Below are 19,056 nucleotides of genomic sequence, written 5' to 3' on the forward strand. Positions count from 1 at the left end.
AATGTACAATTAGATTTATTACAAATTATGCATAAGACGTCGATTTACAGCATAAATTCTTGATCAATGATTCATATTCTCTTATAAAATAAAAATACACAATTCTTTTATATTTTACACTCTATATGGATATAAATTAATCATTCTAAAAATATATAATTTATAAAAATGTACAATTTCTAAAAGATATACAATTTTTACTTTATGCTAAATACAATTTATAATGTAGTAATGTAAAAGGCTAAAAAAACGAACGTAATTAGAGTTATTTGTGAATTATTTTGAGACTTAATTTAATTTTACTTCAACTTAATTGTTTAATATTGTTATGTATTTGAATATTTATTATTGACGGCTGAGGAAGATTAAATACGCCAAAACGTTACATCTTTATATTTAATACGGAATAAATTAATTATATTAATTATATTAAGATCTAATTATGCGCTCGTTTTTTAGCCTTTTACAATTACTATTTAAGAATATATGAGCTGATAGTTAATAATTTTTATAATTTACAATTTATTATAAAATACAATAATTTATTTCTATGTTATTATTGTTATTTTATGTAAAATATTTAGTTCACATGGAAAATTAATATATTTCTGTTTTGTTAATATCAACAATTCAAAGAGTAGCACTCAATTGCTCACGTTGCTAATAGGCTTATTTAATATAAAATTTGTTGATTGGCTGTTTCAAAAGAAAACTTCTATGCACCCATCGCTGTAAGTTAATTACAACGTCATTGTCAATTGGAACGCTCTCAAATAAGAATAATTTTGTTGATAATTATGCGCTGAATATTTTGGCAGGATAGTTACCTAAAAAAACAAAACAATATTAATTGCAAGACAAAAGGTTTCTAATAATAAGCGACATCAATTATAAGACAAAATATTTTTATTAATATTTTAAACAAATTATTTACATTCTATGTAATGAAACAATACATAAACTATGCTTTTCTTCATTTTAAACGTATAAAATAATATTGATCAATAAATGTAACTCAATATAATTTTTTAATATAATTTTTTAATATTAAAATAATATTGATCAATAAATGTAACCCAATACTTATAATTTTTACAATATAATCTTTTATAATAAATAATAAAACGAAAAAATCAAACTAAAACGTCAAACTGAAAAATAAAAACTTAGAATAACATTCAAAACAAAAAATTAAGTGTGATTCAAAATTATAATCTTTTTGTTTTTCTGTTGTGTTTTAAAATTTCTGTTTGCAAATATTAAAGTAAAATAGAGACGAACTCAGGCATACAATTTAAAAAAATATTTTTTGGAAAATCTTTACATGGGTGAGGACAAATTACTGTTTCTAATAAAGTAATCATAGTAACAAGAACGGATTCATTTAAAATAAGCGTATTTAAATGATTAAAAAAATATTATCTATAAATTTTTTATGTAAGTTACAAATATTTGGTTTGGAACACATAATCCGCCATACATATTTTTTTCAGTAGATTTTGTTGCTCTAAATAATGTATAATATCTGTTATTATTAAAATTATCAATGTCTTTAGCAAAATTTTCACATGTATCACAGGAATGTTGTTTTAAACTTTTTGACATACGATAACCGCAAATATAATAAAATGCATTTTCCTCAACTATGTCCTTTTGTCGATAATCATGGTCATCAATTTCAACAGGTACTACTTTTTACAATGATGTATTTTGCATAAACATTTCATCTCTAAACTTGTTTATTCTAGTCATCATATCTGTTTCCGAATCTTCAACAACTAAAGTACAATTTCCTGTTTGAATTGAACAATGATTAGAAGCAAATGATTTTTTGAAAGAATAATAAAATTGCACTGGAGTTGGATTAAATGCATTGCCTGATAAATTTCTAATATTTCCAAATGTATGTTCGACCATATCTTGATTAATACGCCTCAATAATAAAAATTGAAAGCCTGAATTAATTTATTTTAAATATTCCCACATTTGATTTAAGCTATTTATGTTTTGATTCCAGCATTTAAATACATTAACTTTGTTTGTAATATCTTTGCCATTTTTTGTGAAAACTGTAAGACTGCTGAAAAATGTTTGTAATGATTTTAAAAATTCCAATTGTTCTTCTGAAGCTGTAAATGCGTTTCTGCTTGGTTTCTTTCCTTTAACGGATGATGAATTAAAAATATCAAATGCAGCATCTAATTTTTCAACAAATTCTGATGTATCTTTAGCAGATGTCGACAAACGTCCAAATGAGATCATAATATTAATAGCAGAAGCTACAGAAAAACTTAAAATTTGAGCTGCATATTTTACTTTCATTCGTTGAAAATTATTGGGATGAATGTGTGTGTCCTGATTTAATTTAGGTAATAATTTATTAAAATTCTTTTTATCAACTTCATATAAATTTTCAATGTGTTGCCACGAAAAAATTTTATCTCCTGATTTATTATATTATTCAATAAATTATTTCTAGCTGCTTTTATAAGATGTGGTGGATCAAAAAAGTAAAATATTTTTTGCCCATTAACAGTATAGTAAGGTCTCTCATGAGTTACACCTAATTTTTTAGCTGTTTTTTTATAATCCGTTTCCATATCTGTTACATCTGCAACAACTCTTAAATTTATATTTTGAAGCCGTTAAACACATTCAATAGTAATCATTTGCAACTCATCAGCATCCATAGCAAAATTAAGAAAAAAATTACCAAGTGATTGCTTAAATTTATTTGTTAAACCTCTGACCATGATTATCGCTGCATTACATGCAGTTGAAAATGTTTTACTATAACCTGTATCGTGAAAACCAATTACTATATCTCTATTAATCATATAAAATAAACTTGCTTTTAATGACATTGTATCAATGCAAATACAACAATACTTATCTAACAAATGCAAATTTTCAGTTTTAATCTTAAGTCTTTCAAATATAACATTATTTAAACCTGGAGGAATTATAAGTCCTTCTATAATGCGTTCAAGTGTTCTTTTTGATGGTAAAATAAAAGTATTACTTAATGCTCTATAAGCTTTGGGACATTTAAAATATAAATTTAAACAGAACATTTTAAATTCTTTAGTATATCTATTACCATTTTTTTTGTTGTTGAAATTATCTCCCTGAACTTTCATAAAATCAGCTATCGGTTTTGGATAAAATTTGTAAAGGAGTTTCTGAAAATCGCTATAAGTAATATCATCTAAATTTTTTTCTTTATTATATTTAAGTTTGGCACGTTTTAATCTTTTTTCCGCAGTATCACATTTTCTTCTTTCCTTGGTGTTCGATTGGATAATTTTGGTTCGGTTTCAGTAGCTTTATCTTCTTTACATTGTAGAACACTATTTGATGAATTAAAATCTATTGCATTTGAAATAGCATCTAAAATTACAAATATAATAAAAATTAAAAATCTTCCAAATAAAGTAAACAAAATCTAATGTAACTAAAAGTTTCTCTAATAAATAATATTCTACCTGTCAAATTGGCTCTTGAATAACTGATTTTAACTTCGGGCACATTTACTTGTACATCTTCTATACAATTTTCTATTGAAGTTTCAACTAAGAGAAGATTTAGTATAAACAATTTAATATTTATATAACATATTTAATAATAATAATATATTAAAAATAATTAGTAAAAAATATGTAATGTAATAATTTATTTTATAATTAAGAAGAATTACCGTTGATTTCACTTTCAGTAGCAGTGACAGCTTCGTTGGAAATATTAGGAACCGCACTTATTGGAACTGCATATGGCTGAAGTCGATTCTTTAAATTATTTAAAAACATGTGGGGGGCAAAATGTTTCGAGCAAACTCTATAATTATTGTAGAGTTTTTTTCTGGAATATTCTTTTTTATCCCACACGCTTGTAGCCACACTTTTGCTCTAAAATACATATTATTGTAATTTTAAAAATAATTTAACATATGTACATACATCGTATAGAAATTGTCAAAAAGTTTATACCTTTCTGAATTAGATGGAAAACGAAAGAAACTTAAATGACGATCCGCTCCCGAGTTGTTATTGCAATCACTCATTGCGCACATAAAACCGCCAACAATTACACGCTCCATAACACAAATCTTGTTTAATAATATAATAATGTAATAATATAACATAACATAACCATACTTCACTCACAGAACATGTGCTTATTATACAGTTGACGCCATATTGTGGGTAGTAATGTAGCGCATGCGCTGTAGCAATTCTCCGACGCTATTTTTATGAAGTGACGCTACTGGTTCTACTCATGATGTAAGAAGAAAGGTGAAACAAGTAACCAGATGCGCAGTAGACCATACTCTAGACCAATCAGAACTGGGTCCAAATTTTGAGATTCAATATGGCTACGGCTCCGGTACTGGGACGTATTTATACTTGCATTTATACGTGAATCGGAGATAATCGGTGAATCGAAGAAATTCAAAGCTACTTAAAAAAAGAAGAATGTGAAGGTAAGGTTGAGATTTTGTACATTAATAAAAATTGTGATAATTGTTATTTCAAATTTTGTAAACTTGAATTAGAAGAAATTTGGAAAGTTATAAGAATGAGCTTATGTGTATGGCTAAATTGTTGTATTTCATGTTTATAACAACAGTGTTTATTGCAACAGTGATTTTTGTTAAAGATAATAAATTTCAAGTATTTTTACATTTTTATATTTATTTTTTTTAACAGCATCTACATTTTAAGTATGTGTGACTACATATGATTGTTTCGTATTTAAATTGTGCGGATATATTTGGACCCAAATTTCATTGGCTCATCACATCGAGCCACGCCTCTTACCGCGCATCGAGCCGCCGACGATGCGCGTTGTTTCACCTTGTTTTTTACATCATGGTTCTACTTATACTGTGATCAAAGTCCTTGGGTGTACAGTTCGTACCAGGTATGCCTGGGGTCCGATTTTAGGGTCCACGTTTTGTTCATAGATGTTTTTACGTTCATGACTATTATAAGCGGATGCTGCGTCAATGATCATAAATGTATCGTAGTGTTAGTAAATTATGTGTTTGACAGCCGGCCGATGTAACCTCAGTTTTGATCGGTGAAATCTCCGAAATATTCCAAAGCTTAATTGAAAAGAAACGGATCGAAGCCTTTCACGGATCGTGCCCTCACGTTAATATCGTATCCGTAGTATTAATATCTAAATTGTTTAACATTACTGACAATCGCCAAAGATCAACCGAATAAACATTTACGGCGAGTATACAAGACTGAATAGTAATTGTATGTTAAAGGTATAGAATAAAAAAGGCTATCGTTTTTAACCACATATATCTTCCCGTACTTGCGATCGCGCCACGTGTAACGGAAATATATGGTACAACGCCATATCCCGTACACTAGTGACGCACATCCATTCTGGCCAGAATGGGAACTACGTGTCACATCCATTTTGCAACCCGCCGTTAAAAACAGTGTGGACGTTAGCACGGACAACAACCCACATCCATCTCTCGAGAAATGGATGTAGGTTGTTGTCCGTGCTAACATCCAATTTGCTGTAAATAAAATCTGACGCGTATGGCGTGTGTTGCATCCAGAACAGGGGACGAGAATGTGCACAAATGATTAATTACGTCTACTTTCACGTAATTTTTTATTTATTATAGTCTGAATTGTTTACATTAACATTGATATTAATAAATATCAATACGTTTATGCCTATATTTTTACTAAAAAAAAATGTTTAATAGTAACAGAGAGAATTTGGTTCTTTAATAAAGAAACATTCACTTTACGCAGTCCTTAAAAAATAATTGTAATTAACATCGCAACATATGATGAAGAAAAAATAAATGTCTTTCCACGAATAAATATACCATCTTTCTATTTTTACATAATTCTTTATTATTTAAATTTCTTCAAATTATGCTTTTGAAAAAATTAGCTTTTTTAATTTTTTTAAATCTTGACGCAACTCTCTTTCTCTCTTTCTCTTTTAACGTGATTGTCCTTTAATTATTTAGGCCTTCAGTTAGAGAGAGAAAGCATCACGGTGATAGACATGGAGCGAGCGGCGATGTTACCCGTCGCGTTTTCCGTGCTAAGTTTAGGCCGTAAAATTCAGAAAGAGGATTTCGGACGATTTCTGCGCAGGGACGTAGAGAGACTAGAAGGCGCCCACTCTTTTTTATCTTGTTACAATGGCATATGCATGTGTTACATCCGGAGGATTTCACGATTTCCCTTTTCGCATCCATTATATAAATTATGCTAAACAAGCTAAGGGATTGTCTGTAAAATTTACAACACTTATATCCGGAACTCCACGATTTCTCTTTTATAAATAACACTATCACCCGGCTATTATAAGAAAAAAAAATCAAACATTGTTCTCGGAATATATATATAATGGCCACATATTACATCCGGAGCAATAAATAGACGCAAAAAAAGGAGAAATCGTGCGACTGCAAAATTATAAGCAACGATGCTTATTTAATAATTCATATGGACGAACAAAGCCTGGACTCGAAAGAGAAAAAATCTAAACGTTATTAAAGTCTGGCAACAATCGGAGATAAGATTGAGTCGCGACGCCGGACGGAAACTATAAAACTATAAAATCAAAATTTACAACCCGGCTTTGTTTGTTCGAACCTATGTTTCATTACGAACGGAAAGATGATTCATATGGAAAGCGAGTCCCAAATAAACGGACGCGGCGATATAAAAAATCGAGACCGAACGTTCCAAGAAGAGGAACCGAAGATAACGAATCCCTTAAGCGATTGGGTGATGCAACTGCTCGCCCCTCTTAGAGTTAAGAAAAATCGGGAGAAGATGGAAAATTAGCCAACGAGAGATCATCCAACGAGAGAGAAGATGATTGGTAGTGAGTGGTGTTGGTGAACTACCCAACGAATAAGATCGAAATTTCGACAACAAGGAATCTCCAAAGAAGGGGAAAAAGCTCAAAAGGCTTTATCCAATCAAATCCTCATCTCACCCACTAAACTAATTTCACGCCCTTTTCCTAAGCCATATAAAATACGTAGTTTCGAACGGCTCGAGCATTCATTGATTCATTCATTCACTGATTCAATTCATTCATTCATTCATTCATTCATTTTTCATTCAAAAAATTCAAAGTTCAAGTTCGCACTCACATCCACGCGTTGCACGTGTCGAAGCTGTGCGCGTTATTTTCAAAATCGTTTTAAACTTAGAATCTGTGCTCACGAGCCCAAGAATCACATACATTAAAACTCCGAACAGCCCACCGTTGAAGCATCCCCAGAGCGGACAGCCTGCGCTGCGTCAAGCACCTTTCAACCCGCAGATTTCCATAGTTCTTCCCTTTCTCTTCTTGTCTAACTAATAAGTAAGTTTTTTCTTTTTTTTTCTCTTTTTCGGTTTTACTTCAATTTTCCATTCAACTCGCCAGGAATCAATCGCTAATGAGCAATCACAGCCGTTCATGTCCCAGCTCCTTGTTCCCAATATTATTATTTTTATTTCGGATTAATACAGCAATTCTCATTTTAGACAATTCCCGACTTTCCCTCTAAATATTTCTTAAATCTCTATGTAAATGAAATGTTCTACTTCCATTCTTAAATCTTAGGTTTTGATTTGATTTAATAGTTAAAATATGAATCTCAACGCATAATTACAATTCCCGTAACCGAAATCAAACAATTCCATCTTCTCCTACTCAAATGTAATAGAATTAAGTTTTTTTTATTTTTTTTATTTTATACTATAAATCCTAGTGATAATGCATAATACTAATTTCTTCAATAACCTTTAATTAATTTCTTGTTTTGTTCACTTTTACAATTATGTATCGATATTAAACAATGCATATAACTTTTAAACTTCTGAATAATCATTACCTAATCGTTTCGTATTTTAAACTAACCGATTACGTACTGCTGTCTTAATTAATAATGATTACCTTGTTATATTGTTTTCTTTTTTCCTATTAAATAACCATAACCGATAATGTATTCATTTGCTAATTCCTTTTGAACCTTTATGTATGTAAAATTCAAATATTAGAATATATGTTAAATTTTAGTTTAAAAGAAGCTCCAATGTAAAATTTTATTTCATCAAATCCATCTCGTACTCACACACTAACCTCCCGACTCGAAAAGATTACACTCGGTCCGATCCCGAGTTATAGAGATTGAATTCTCTGACTCAATTTAGGACCAACGATCGCACGATTTTGAAAAGGCGTTAAAGCGTGTCATTACACGTTGACGCATAATTTCGGAATCTTCAAAAGTGCGTTCGGCTCGTGCCGCACGTCCCACTAGTGCGGTCACGAGAATAAAAGAGTTTTTGTTGCATCCTTCCCTGCCTTCCTTTCCTTAAGGCTGGATGTAACACATGCATACGCATGATTTACAAATGACAATACGCGCGATTAATATGGCACAATAAATAAATAATAATAATAATAATAATAATAATAATGTAATAAAAATTAATGAAATATATGGATACTTGAGTATTATTTTTATTCTCTAACTTACAAACGTGAAGATAATTGATCTGATTTTAATACAACCTTTTAACAGTTTTTACGAAATCACGTTTTTACCAAATCACGTAACGATTAATCAAAACTTTACAAAAAAAAATTAACAAAGAATTATATAATAATACGATATAAGGTATTAAAGTGTTAATCAGTAAAGTAACTGTAATATCCTTCGGTATATAATATTCATTTTATTGCTAGTACTTCGATACAGGCTGTAACTCGTGTTACACGTGCGTCCGGCTCGCAGCCATGCTAGTCTCTAGTCTCTCGTCTCGCTTAATGCGCCTCTACGCGTGCGCCTTACGCTTACTGCTCAGTAGCGTATCTATACACTACATCCCTTTTCCTCCTTAAAATGCTAGACGCTTACAATATGAGTCTCTTACATTTAATTACCAACTAACGAATGTGCTCTATAATCGCCATATCGCTCCGGCGGTTTTCTTTCGCGCTGAGATCTTCTTACTACAACTTTTTCATTTTTGTCCCTTTCTGTTCTACTCTGATCATCTCCTACTCTTTCCTTTTTCTTACTAACTACTTCTTCCTCCTCGTTTTCTGATTCTTCGCTTTCTAAATCTATTACTTTTCTTACTTGCGTTAAATTTCTTTTGTACTTCCTTCCTTCTTCTGATTCTAGTGTTACTGAATTTCCTTTTCGGTCAATTACTTTATATTCCTCCGGGCTGAAATTTGGACTTAGTTTATTCTCTTTCGGGGCTCTGATTAATACGCGATCCCCTTGACCTAATTCACACTCCTTAGCTCTATTTGCTTTATCGTAATATTGTTTTCCTTTTTCTTTTAACCATTTATCGCGCTCTCTAATTTCTTCCTCTACGAATTTACTACTATTATCTATTTCCGGTATCTTTGTTCTTAATTTTCTATTAAACAATAATTCCGCGGGGGTTACTCCTGTAACTGAATGTGGAGTTGACCGGTACATCATTAGAAATGTTAACAGTTCATTACGCCAATTTTTCTTTTGCGCATATGCTATTTTTAGTCTTTTTAAGATACTCCTATTCTGTCTCTCTACCTCTCCGTTTGCCTGTGGCCAGTACGGTGCTACATGCGCCACTTTTACTCCGTAGGAATTTAACCAATCTTTTAACCCTTCATCCGTAAACTGACGACCGTTATCGCATACAATTGTCCTTGGTAAACCGTGTCTCGCAAACAATTCGAATAATTCTTCTTGTATTTCTTTCGCCGATATCCTTTTAAGAATTGCTACTTCTACAAATCGACTATAATAATCGGTAGTTACTAACAAATATTCCCCTGTTAGGAATGGTCCCATTAAATCTATCGCGATTATTTCCCATGCTTTTTCTGGTAACTGATTTCGTTTGACAGGTGGTGGTTCTATCGGACGTTGAACTAATTGACAACCTTTACAGGATTTAACAAATTTTTCTGCATCTTTATCTATATCTTCCCACCAAACCTTACTTCGTAACCGCTGTTTCATTGCGACAATTCCTGGGTGTCCTTCGTGTGCTAACATTAATGTTGTCCTTTGCAACGCTTCGGGTATAATTATACGCGTATTTCTTAGTAATACATTATTATAAATACATAATTGTTCCTTTATTATTTTATACCGCGAATTTTTCAATGCGTCCCAATCATCTGTTTGTAACGCTAATTTTACTTCTTTTATTTTCTTATCCTCTTTTGACGCTATCGCAATTTCTTTTAATGTCATTGCTTTTGGTACTGATTCCGTTGTTACCCATCGAATATAATGCACGTCCTCTTCGAATTCTTTTTTTCGGTTCTCTTTACCACAGAGTCTCGACAGTACAACTGCTATATTCGATTTTCCTTTTTCGTATATGACTTTATATTTAAATGGTAGTAAACGTAAAACCCATCGTTCTATTCTCGCATTCGGTTTTGCGCGCGGTGCAAATATACATTCTAACGCTTTGTGATCTGTCACTAATTCAAATTCTATTCCGTACAACCAGTTATAAAATCTTTCACATGCGAATACTAACGCTAATGCTTCCTTTTCTGTTTGTGAATATCGCCTTTCGCAATCTGACAAGCTTCTGCTCGCGTAGCTAATTATCCGCCATTGATTTTTGTCGTCCCGTTGGGTTAATACGCATCCCAATCCTACTGGGCTTGCATCCGCTATTACCCTTGTTTTTGCATTTATATTAAAAATTCCTAACGTTTGCGCGCTTGCTAAACTCCTTTTCAAAATTTTAAACGCTCTATCTTGTTCTTTTTCCCATAGAAATTTTATTCCTTTTCTTGTCAATCTTCTTAATGGTTCACTAATTGTTGCTAAATTGGGAATGAATGCTGCACAAAAATTAACTAGTCCCAGAAAACTACGTATTTCCTCCGCCATTTTAGGTATTTGGAACTTTTCTACTGCTTCTACTTTTGATTCTAACGGTTGATATCCGTTTCCTGAAATTTTAAATCCCATAAATGTTATTTCTTTTTTTCTAAACGTACATTTACTTTTATTCAAAGTTATTCCTTTCTCTTTCAGCGTTTCTAAAACTTTTTCTAATCTTTCGTCATGTTCTTCCCGTGTCTTTCCACAAACAATTATATCGTCCATAAAATTTATAGTCCCTTTACAATCCTTCAAAATTGACCTAATAATTCTTTGAAAAATTTCTGGAGCGCAGCTTATTCCAAACATTAATCTTTTATACCGATATAGCCCTGAATCTGTTACAAAAGTAGTAATTTTTCTTGATTCCTCTTCTAATTCAATTTGATGATACGTCTTTTTAACATCCAATGTAGTGAACCAATTATTTCCTCCAACTACATTTAAAATATCCTCTAATACTGGTAATGGATACCTTTCTCGAATAATCGCTTCGTTTGCTCGTCGCATGGCCACGCATAATCTTATCTCACCGCTTCTCTTTACTATAGGAACTACTGGAGAGACCCATTCGGTAGGGCCCTCGACTTTTTCTATTATGTCCTGAGCTATCAAAGTTTTTATTTGTTTTTCCACTTCCTCGCGCAATTTAAATGGATTCTTCTCACGGGTTGTGCAATAGGCGTGTATGTCTTATCTATTGGTAATGTTAGTTGGAAATCTTTTAATTTACCCATGCCTCTAAAAATCGGGTCCTGCTCTGTTTCAAAATCATTAATATTACTTATTTCCGGTCCTATCCGCAAAATTCCTAACTTTGTTGCCGTTTCATAACCTAATAACGCTCTTCCTCTACCTTTTAATACTAAGAACGTCGCTCAAGCTTTCTGATTTTCTATCTCAATATCACAATAAAATTCTCCTAGCAATTCTAACGCTTTTTTTCTGACCGTACGCGTATATTTTTTTTCCGTTCGTTTTTTCCGATTTACATTTAATATTTCGCGATTTACACCATTTCCACGTTTCTTCGTCTATTATATTACACGATGCCCCTGAATCTACTAATAAGTTTAAAGTAACTCCTCCTATCGCGGCGTTAACACATTTACCGTCCACTGCGTAGATCTCTTTTCTTATCAGGCTGAACGCATGCTCATTCTCATCTTCTTCTGTCTTCTCGTCGAGTCGTCGAACCCCTTTTCACTGTCCGCTCTTCCTGTAGCTGTTGCCCGTTGTTTCCGTCCTTGTCTTGCAAACCCTCGCGAAATGTCCTAACTTCCCGCACTTACTGCAGGTCCTCTCTCTCGCTGGGCACTTCTCATCTGTGTATTTATGTCCTTTGTATCCGCACCGATAGCATTCGACGTTATCTGTTGTCTTCGTCGCGCCAGGCTTCACATGTTTTTTTTGTCTGTTATGCGAGCCACCGCTTCTCCTTCCATGCCTTTCGTTTGTAGCGAGACTGCTTCCATTGTCTTTGCAATCTCTAATACTTCGTCCAATTTAATTGCACATTTTTCTAATAAACGTCTGCGTAATTTTGTTGAATGGCACTTCTCTATTATCTGACCACAGATTTCTGTATCTGCGTCTTCAAAATTGCAATTTTTTGCTTGTTGCCGCAATCTTGAAACATACTGTACCATTGTTTCCTCTGTGCCTTGAGACAGATTTCGGAAAATGTGTCTTTCATAAGTCGGGTTCATTTTCGGTTTGAAATACGCTTCTAATACCTGCACGGCCTTGATGTATGCTGTTTCCCCTTCCTCGACTTCTTCCGCATCTGGTATTGCGTAGAAAATGTCCTGCAGATCAAATCCTCCATAGTGTAGCAACATAGCTTTTTTTCTCTCGTCGTCTTCTATTTTTTTGCTTACTAAAAATAGCTTGAACGCTCTTAACCAACGTGTCCATCTCTGGTACACGTTTCCCGTCTCCGCATTCGGATCGAACGTCGGCAGATTTGTTGCTTCCATATTTATTTCTTAAGCCTTAATCCTTTTAGACTCAATCCTCGTCGCCAATGTAATATCCTTAGGTATATAATATTCACTTTATTGCTAGTACTTCGATACAGGCTGTAAATCGTGTTACACGTGCGTCCGGCTCGCAGCCATGCTAGTCTCTAGTCTCTCGTCTCGCCTAATGCTCCTCTAAGCGTGCGCCTTACGCTTACCGCTCAGTAGCGTATCTATACACTACAGTAATGAATTTTAATCAAATTCTTTTCGATATTATTCGATGGCAATTGTGGAAATGATGGAAATGGGATGGCAATGGGATGGAAATATTGGAATGAATGCAATGATGTTAATGGAATGGCAATAATGGAAATGATGACAATGACAATATATATATAGCCTGACGGCAATGACGGCAATGGTGGAAATGATGGCAATGTTCTCGATGTTAATGATGGCAATGAAATGGAAATATGGAAATGGAATCACATAATGGAATGAATGCAATGATGGAAATGTTATCAAAAAGATGGCAATAATGGTGAATTAACGATAATGGAACTAACTTTTATGATAAAAGTTAGAACTCTTCTGGCGGCTATCAGAACACAGAAACATTGGAGAAATTCGCAAAAAAAGTTTTACTCAAAAATTTCGTAATTTGACCGATATAAGTCTTTCGTTTCTCACTTTAGCGATTTGATACATCATGATAAAAGTTAGAACTCTTCTGGGGGCTACCAGAACAGAGATATTGGAGAAAATCACAAAAAAAGTTTTACTCAAATATTTCGAACTTTGACTGATATAACGCTTTCGTTTTTCACTTTAGCGACTCGATCGATCATGATAAAAGTTAGAACTCTTCTGAGGGCTATCAGAACACAGAAATATTGGAGAAACTCGCAAAACAAAATTTTACTCAAAAATTTCGAACTTTGACGGATATAAGTCTTTCGATTTTCACTTTAGCGACTCGATCGATCATGATAAATGTTAGAACTCTTCTGGGGGCTATCAGAACACAGAAATATTGGAGAAATAGGCAAAAAAAGTTTTACTCAAAAATTTGGACCTTTGACTGATATAAAACTATTTTTTTTTACTTTAGCCATTCGATCCACAGAGAGGTAATATGATTTTAAGAAGGATAAAATAGAAATAAATATAATGATTAAAGATAGTTGTTATTAATAATGTCGCAATTTAATCAAATACGCGATTTAAATAATTACATATATAGAGCGAATCTTGTCGCTTCAGTCGAATTAATAATATCAATCGTCTCTTGCAAAAGTTCACGTAAAAGGAAAAAACGAACTCGTGGCTAACTCTGAATTTCCGCACTCTGTCTCTGTTTATCTCTTACTCTGTCCTTATACACTCTGTCTCTGACACGGAGCACTGTCTCGGCTCGCGACTCACAGCGGACTCCCGCTCGCTCGCGCTCTTCCAAATTCCGACAACATATAAGGTCATTACGATTATCGACCGATAACAATCGATCTTCGATCCCTCGATCCTTGTCCGATATCTATTCTCCTACATAACTTTTTCGTCTTTTACTTTAGCGACTCGATCCATTATGATAAATGTTGTAACTCTTCTCGGGGTTATCAGAACACAGAGATATTGGAGAAATTCGCAAAAAAAAATTTACTCAAAAATTTTGAAATTTGCCTGATATAACTATTTCGTCTTTCACTTTAGCGATTCGATCCATTATGATAAAAGTTATAACTCTTCTCGGGGCTATCAGAACACAGAGATATTGGAGAAATTCGCAAAAAAAATTTTACTCAAATATTTCGAAATTTGCCTGATATAAGTCTTTACTTTTTCAGTTCAGCGATTCTATACATCATGATAAAAGTTATATCTCTTCTGTGGGCTATCAGAACACAGAGATATTGGAGAAATTCGCAAAAAAAATTTTACTCGAAAATTTCGAAATTTGCCTTATATAAGTCTTTCCTTTTTCTGTTCAGAGATTCGATACATCATGATAAAAGTTATATCTCTTCTGTGGGCTATCAGAACACAGAGATATTGGAGAAATTCGCAAAAAAACCAATTTTACTAAAAAATTTCGAACTTTGACTGATATAACTCTTTCGTCTTTCACTTTAGCGATTCGATCCATTATGATAAAAGTTAGAACTCTTCTCGGGGTTATCAGAACACAGAGATATTGGAGAAATTCGCAAAAAAAATTTTACTCAAAAATTTCGAAATTTGACTGATATAAGCCTTTCTTTTTTCAGTTCAGCGATTCGATACGTCATGATAAAAGTTATATCTCTTCTGTGGGCTATCAGAACACAGAGATATTGGAGAAATTCGCAAAAAAATCAATTTTACTCAAAAATTTCCAACTTTGACTGATATAACGCTTTCGTCTTTTCTTTAGCGATTCGATCCATTATGATAAAAGTTAGAACTCTTCTCGGGGCTATCAGAACACAGAGATATTGGAGAAATTCGCATAAAAAATTTTACTCAAAAATTTCGAAATTTGCCTGATATAAGTCTTTCCCTTTTCTGTTCAGCGATTCGATACATCATGATAAAAGTTATATCTCTACTGTGGGCTATCAGAACACATAGATATTGGAGAAATTCGCAAAAAAAATTTTCCTCAAAGTTTTTGAACTTTGACTGATATAACTCTTTCGTCTTTCACTTTAGCGAATCGATCCATTATGATAAAAGTTAGAACTCTTCTCGGGGCTATCAGAACACTAAGATATTGAAGAAATTCGAAAAAAAATTTTACTCAAAAATTTCGAAATTTGCCTGATATAAGTCTTTCCGTTTTCAGTTCAGCGATTCGATACATCATGATAAAAGTTATATCTCTTCTGTGGGCTATCAGAACACAGAGATATTGGAGAAATTCGCAAAAAACCAATTTTACTCAAAAATTTCGAACTTTGACTGATATAACTCTTTCGTCTTTTCACTTTAGCGACTCGATCCATTATGATAAAAGTTAGAACTCTTCTCGGGGCTATCAGAACACAGAGATATTGGAGAAATTCGCAAAAAAAATTTTACTCAAAAATTTCGAAATTTGACTGATATAAGTCTTTCCTTTTTCAGTTCAGCGATTCGATACATCATGATAAAAGTTATATCTCTTCTGTGGGCTATCAGAACACAGAGATATTGGAGAAATTCGCAAAAAAAATTTTACTCAAAAATTTCGAAATTTGACTGATATAAGTCTTTCGTTTTTCAGTTCAGCGATTCGATACACTCATGATAAAAGTTAGAACTCTTCTGTGGGCTATCAGAACACAGAGATATTGGAGAAATTCGCAAAAAAATCAATTTTACTAAAAAATTTCCAACTTTGACTGATATAACGCTTTCGTCTTTTCATTTAGCGATTCGATCATCATGATAAAAGTAATAACTCTTCTCGGGGCTATCAGAACACAGAGATATTGGAGAAATTCGAAAAAAAACAATTTTACTCAAAAATTTCGAACTTTGACTGATATAACAGTTTCGTCTTTCACTTTAGCGATTCGATCCATTATGATAAATGTTATATCTCTTCTCGGGGCTATCAGAACACAGAGATATTGGAGAAATTCGCAAAAAAAATTTGCCTCAAAATTTTTGAACTTTGACTGATATAACTATTTCGTCTTTCACTTTAGCAATTCGATCTATTATGATAAAAGTTAGAAATCTTCTCTGGGCTATCAGAACACAGAGATATTGGAGAAAATCGCAAAAAAACCATTTTACACAAAAATTTAGAACTTTGACTGATATAAGTCTTTCCTTTTCATCTGTTCAGCGATTCGATACATCATGATAAAAGTTATATCTCTTCTCGTGGGCTATCAGAACACAGAGATATTGGAGAAATCGCAAAAAATTTTACTCAAAAATTTCGAAATTTGACTGATATAAGTCTTTCCTTTTTCAGTTCAGCGATTCGATACATCATGATAAAAGTTATATTCTTCTGTGGGCTATCAGAACACAGAGATATTGGAGAAATTCGCAAAAAAACCAATTTTACATCAAAAATTCGAACTTTGACTGATAAACATTTTGATCTTTACTTTGCGATCGACCAAGTAAAGTTAACTCTCTCGGGGCTTGACCAGAATTTGGAAAATTCGAAAATAAGTCTAAATTTTGACTTGATGATAAAATGCCCACTTTAGCGTCGATGCAATATAAAGTTAGAACATCTTCTCTGGGCTATCAGAACACAGAGATATTGGAGAAAATCGCAAAAAAAATTTTACTCAAAAATTTCGAAATTTGACCTGATGTAAGTCTTTCCTTTTTCAGTTCAGATAATTCGATACATCATGATAAAAGTTATACTCTTCTGTGGGCTATCAGAACACAGAGATATTGAGAAATTCGCAAAAAAACCAATTTTACTAAAAATTCGAACTTTGACTGATATAACATTTTCGTCTTTTCACTTTAGCGATTCGATCCATTATGATAAAAGTTAGAACTCTTCTGGGGCTATCAGAACACAGAAGATATTGGAGAAATTCGCAAAAAAAATTTTACTCAAAGATTTCGAAATTTGACTGATATAAGTCTTTCTTTTTCAGTTCAGCGATTCGATACATCATGATAAAAGTTATATCTCTTCTGTGGGCTATCAGAACACAGAGATATTGGAGAAATTCGCAAAAAAACAATTTTACTCAAAAATTTCGAACTTTGAGATATAACGCTTTCGTCTTTTCACTTTAGCGATTCGATCCATTATGATAAAAGTTAGAACTCTTCTCGGGGCTATCAGAACACAGAGATATTGGAGAAATTCGCAAAAAAAATTTTACTCAAAAATTTCGAACTTTGAATGATATAAGTCTTTCGTTTTTCACTTTAGCGATTCGATCATTCATGATAAAAGTTATAACTCTTCTGGGGCTATCAGAACACAGAGATATTGGAGAAATTCGCAAAAAAAATTTTACTCAAAATTTCGAACTTTGACTGATATAACTCTTTCGTCTTTCACTTTAGCGATTGGATCCATCTATGATAAAAGTTAGAACTCTTCTCGGGGCTATCAGAACACAGAAATATTGGAGAAATTCGCAAAAAAAATTTTACTCAAAAATTTCGAAATTTGCCTGATATAAGTTAGTCCTATTTCAGTTCAGCGATTCGATACATTATGATAAAAGTTGTATCTCTTCTGTGGGTTATCAGAACACATAGATATTGAAGAAATTCGCAAAAAAACCAATTTTACTAAAAAATTTCAAACTTTGACTGATATAACGTTTTCGTCTTTTACTTTAGCGATTCGATCCCTTATGAAAAAAGTTATAACTCTTCTCGGGGCTATCAGAACACAGAAATATTGGAGAAATTCGCAAAAAAAATTTTACTCAAAAATTTTGAAATTTGCCTGATATAAGTCTTTCCTTTTTCAGTTCAGCGATACGATACATCATGATAAAAGTTATATCTCTTCCGTGGGCTATCAGAACACAGAGATATTGGAGAAATTCGCAAAGAAACTAATTTTACTAAATATTTCGAACTTTGACTGATATAACTGTTTCGTCTTTCACTTTAGCGACTCGAACTATTATGATAAAAGTTATAACTCTTCACGGGGCTATCAGAACACAGAGATATTGGAGAAATTTGCAAAAAAAATTTTACTCAAAAATTTCGAAATTTGCCCGATATAAGTTTTTCCTTTTTCAGTTCAGCGATTCGATACTTCATGATAAAAGTTATATCTCTTCTGTGAGCTATCAGAACACAGAGATATTGGAGAAATTTGCAAAAAAAACTATTTTACTAAAAAATTTCGTACTTTGACTGACATAACCCTTTCGTCTTTTACTTTAGCGATTCGATCCATTATGATAAAAGTTATAACTCTTCTCGGCGCTAATAGAACACAGAGATATTGTAGAAATTCGCAAAAAAAATTTTACTCAAAAATTTCGAAATTTGCCTGATATAAGTGTTTCCTTCTTCAGTTTAGCGATTCGATACATTATGATAATAGTTATATCTCTTCTGTGGGCTATGAGAACACAGAGATATTGGAGAAATTCGCAAAAAACCAATTTTACTAAAAAATTTCGAACTTTGACTGATATAACACTTTCGTCTTTTACTTTAGCGATTCGATCCATTATGATAAAAGTTATAACTATTCTCGGCGCTATTAGA

At 32.7% G+C, this 19,056-nt stretch overlaps 3 protein-coding genes across 4 annotated transcripts; all 3 read right to left on the reverse strand.

The window, feature by feature from the left end:
- On the reverse strand, positions 1-4,276 carry LOC120356957. Of its 2 annotated transcripts, none has more exons than XM_039445962.1 (4): positions 3,987-4,276; positions 3,698-3,905; positions 3,486-3,572; positions 1-827 (listed from the first exon to the last, which is right to left on the reverse strand). In XM_039445962.1, the coding sequence occupies exons 2-4, from the start codon at positions 3,804-3,806 to the stop codon at positions 796-798; spliced, it is 228 nt and encodes a 75-aa protein (XP_039301896.1). In that variant the 5' UTR covers positions 3,807-3,905; positions 3,987-4,276; the 3' UTR covers positions 1-795. The 2 variants fall into 2 exon arrangements, with proteins under 2 accessions (XP_039301896.1, XP_039301895.1); XM_039445961.1 differs by lacking the exon at positions 1-827 and adding an exon at positions 3,237-3,390 and having other exon boundaries at positions 3,987-4,272.
- A 4,650-nt stretch (positions 4,277-8,926) lies between these two features.
- On the reverse strand, positions 8,927-11,640 carry LOC120356907 (uncharacterized protein K02A2.6-like). The gene is made up of 4 exons (XM_039445787.1): positions 11,637-11,640; positions 11,026-11,511; positions 10,149-10,971; positions 8,927-10,097 (listed from the first exon to the last, which is right to left on the reverse strand). The coding sequence occupies exons 1-4, from the start codon at positions 11,638-11,640 to the stop codon at positions 8,927-8,929; spliced, it is 2,484 nt and encodes an 827-aa protein (XP_039301721.1).
- Positions 11,641-12,300: 660 nt separating this feature from the next.
- On the reverse strand, positions 12,301-12,882 carry LOC120356908. Its single transcript, XM_039445788.1, has one exon. It carries the CDS (start codon positions 12,880-12,882, stop codon positions 12,301-12,303), a length of 582 nt encoding a protein of 193 aa, XP_039301722.1.
- Between the last annotated feature and the right edge of the window lie 6,174 nt (positions 12,883-19,056).

This window comes from Solenopsis invicta, chromosome 2 (genome assembly GCF_016802725.1).
Source record: "Solenopsis invicta isolate M01_SB chromosome 2, UNIL_Sinv_3.0, whole genome shotgun sequence".
In the NCBI taxonomy this organism is placed as follows: Eukaryota; Metazoa; Arthropoda; class Insecta; order Hymenoptera; family Formicidae; genus Solenopsis; species Solenopsis invicta.

Bases quoted from the DNA above. Each gene is read 5' to 3' on its own strand.
- LOC120356908 (XM_039445788.1), bottom strand. From the start codon at position 12,882: ATGGAAGCAACAAATCTGCCGACGTTCGATCCGAATGCGGAGACGGGA.
- LOC120356957 (XM_039445961.1), bottom strand. From the start codon at position 3,806: ATGTTTTTAAATAATTTAAAGAATCGACTTCAGCCATATGCAGTTCCA. The intron at 3,573-3,697 runs GTAATTCTTCTT...ATCTTCTCTTAG, and splicing joins TACTGAAAGTGAAATCAACG to TTGAAACTTCAATAGAAAAT. The intron at 3,391-3,485 runs GTAGAATATTAT...TTGTAATTTTAG, and splicing joins TTCAAGAGCCAATTTGACAG to ATGCTATTTCAAATGCAATA.
- LOC120356907 (XM_039445787.1), bottom strand. The intron at 10,972-11,025 runs GTAAATGTACGT...TTAAAATTTCAG, and splicing joins AGGAATAACTTTGAATAAAA to GAAACGGATATCAACCGTTA. The intron at 10,098-10,148 runs GTATAAAATAAT...TGTATTACTAAG, and splicing joins GACGCATTGAAAAATTCGCG to AAATACGCGTATAATTATAC.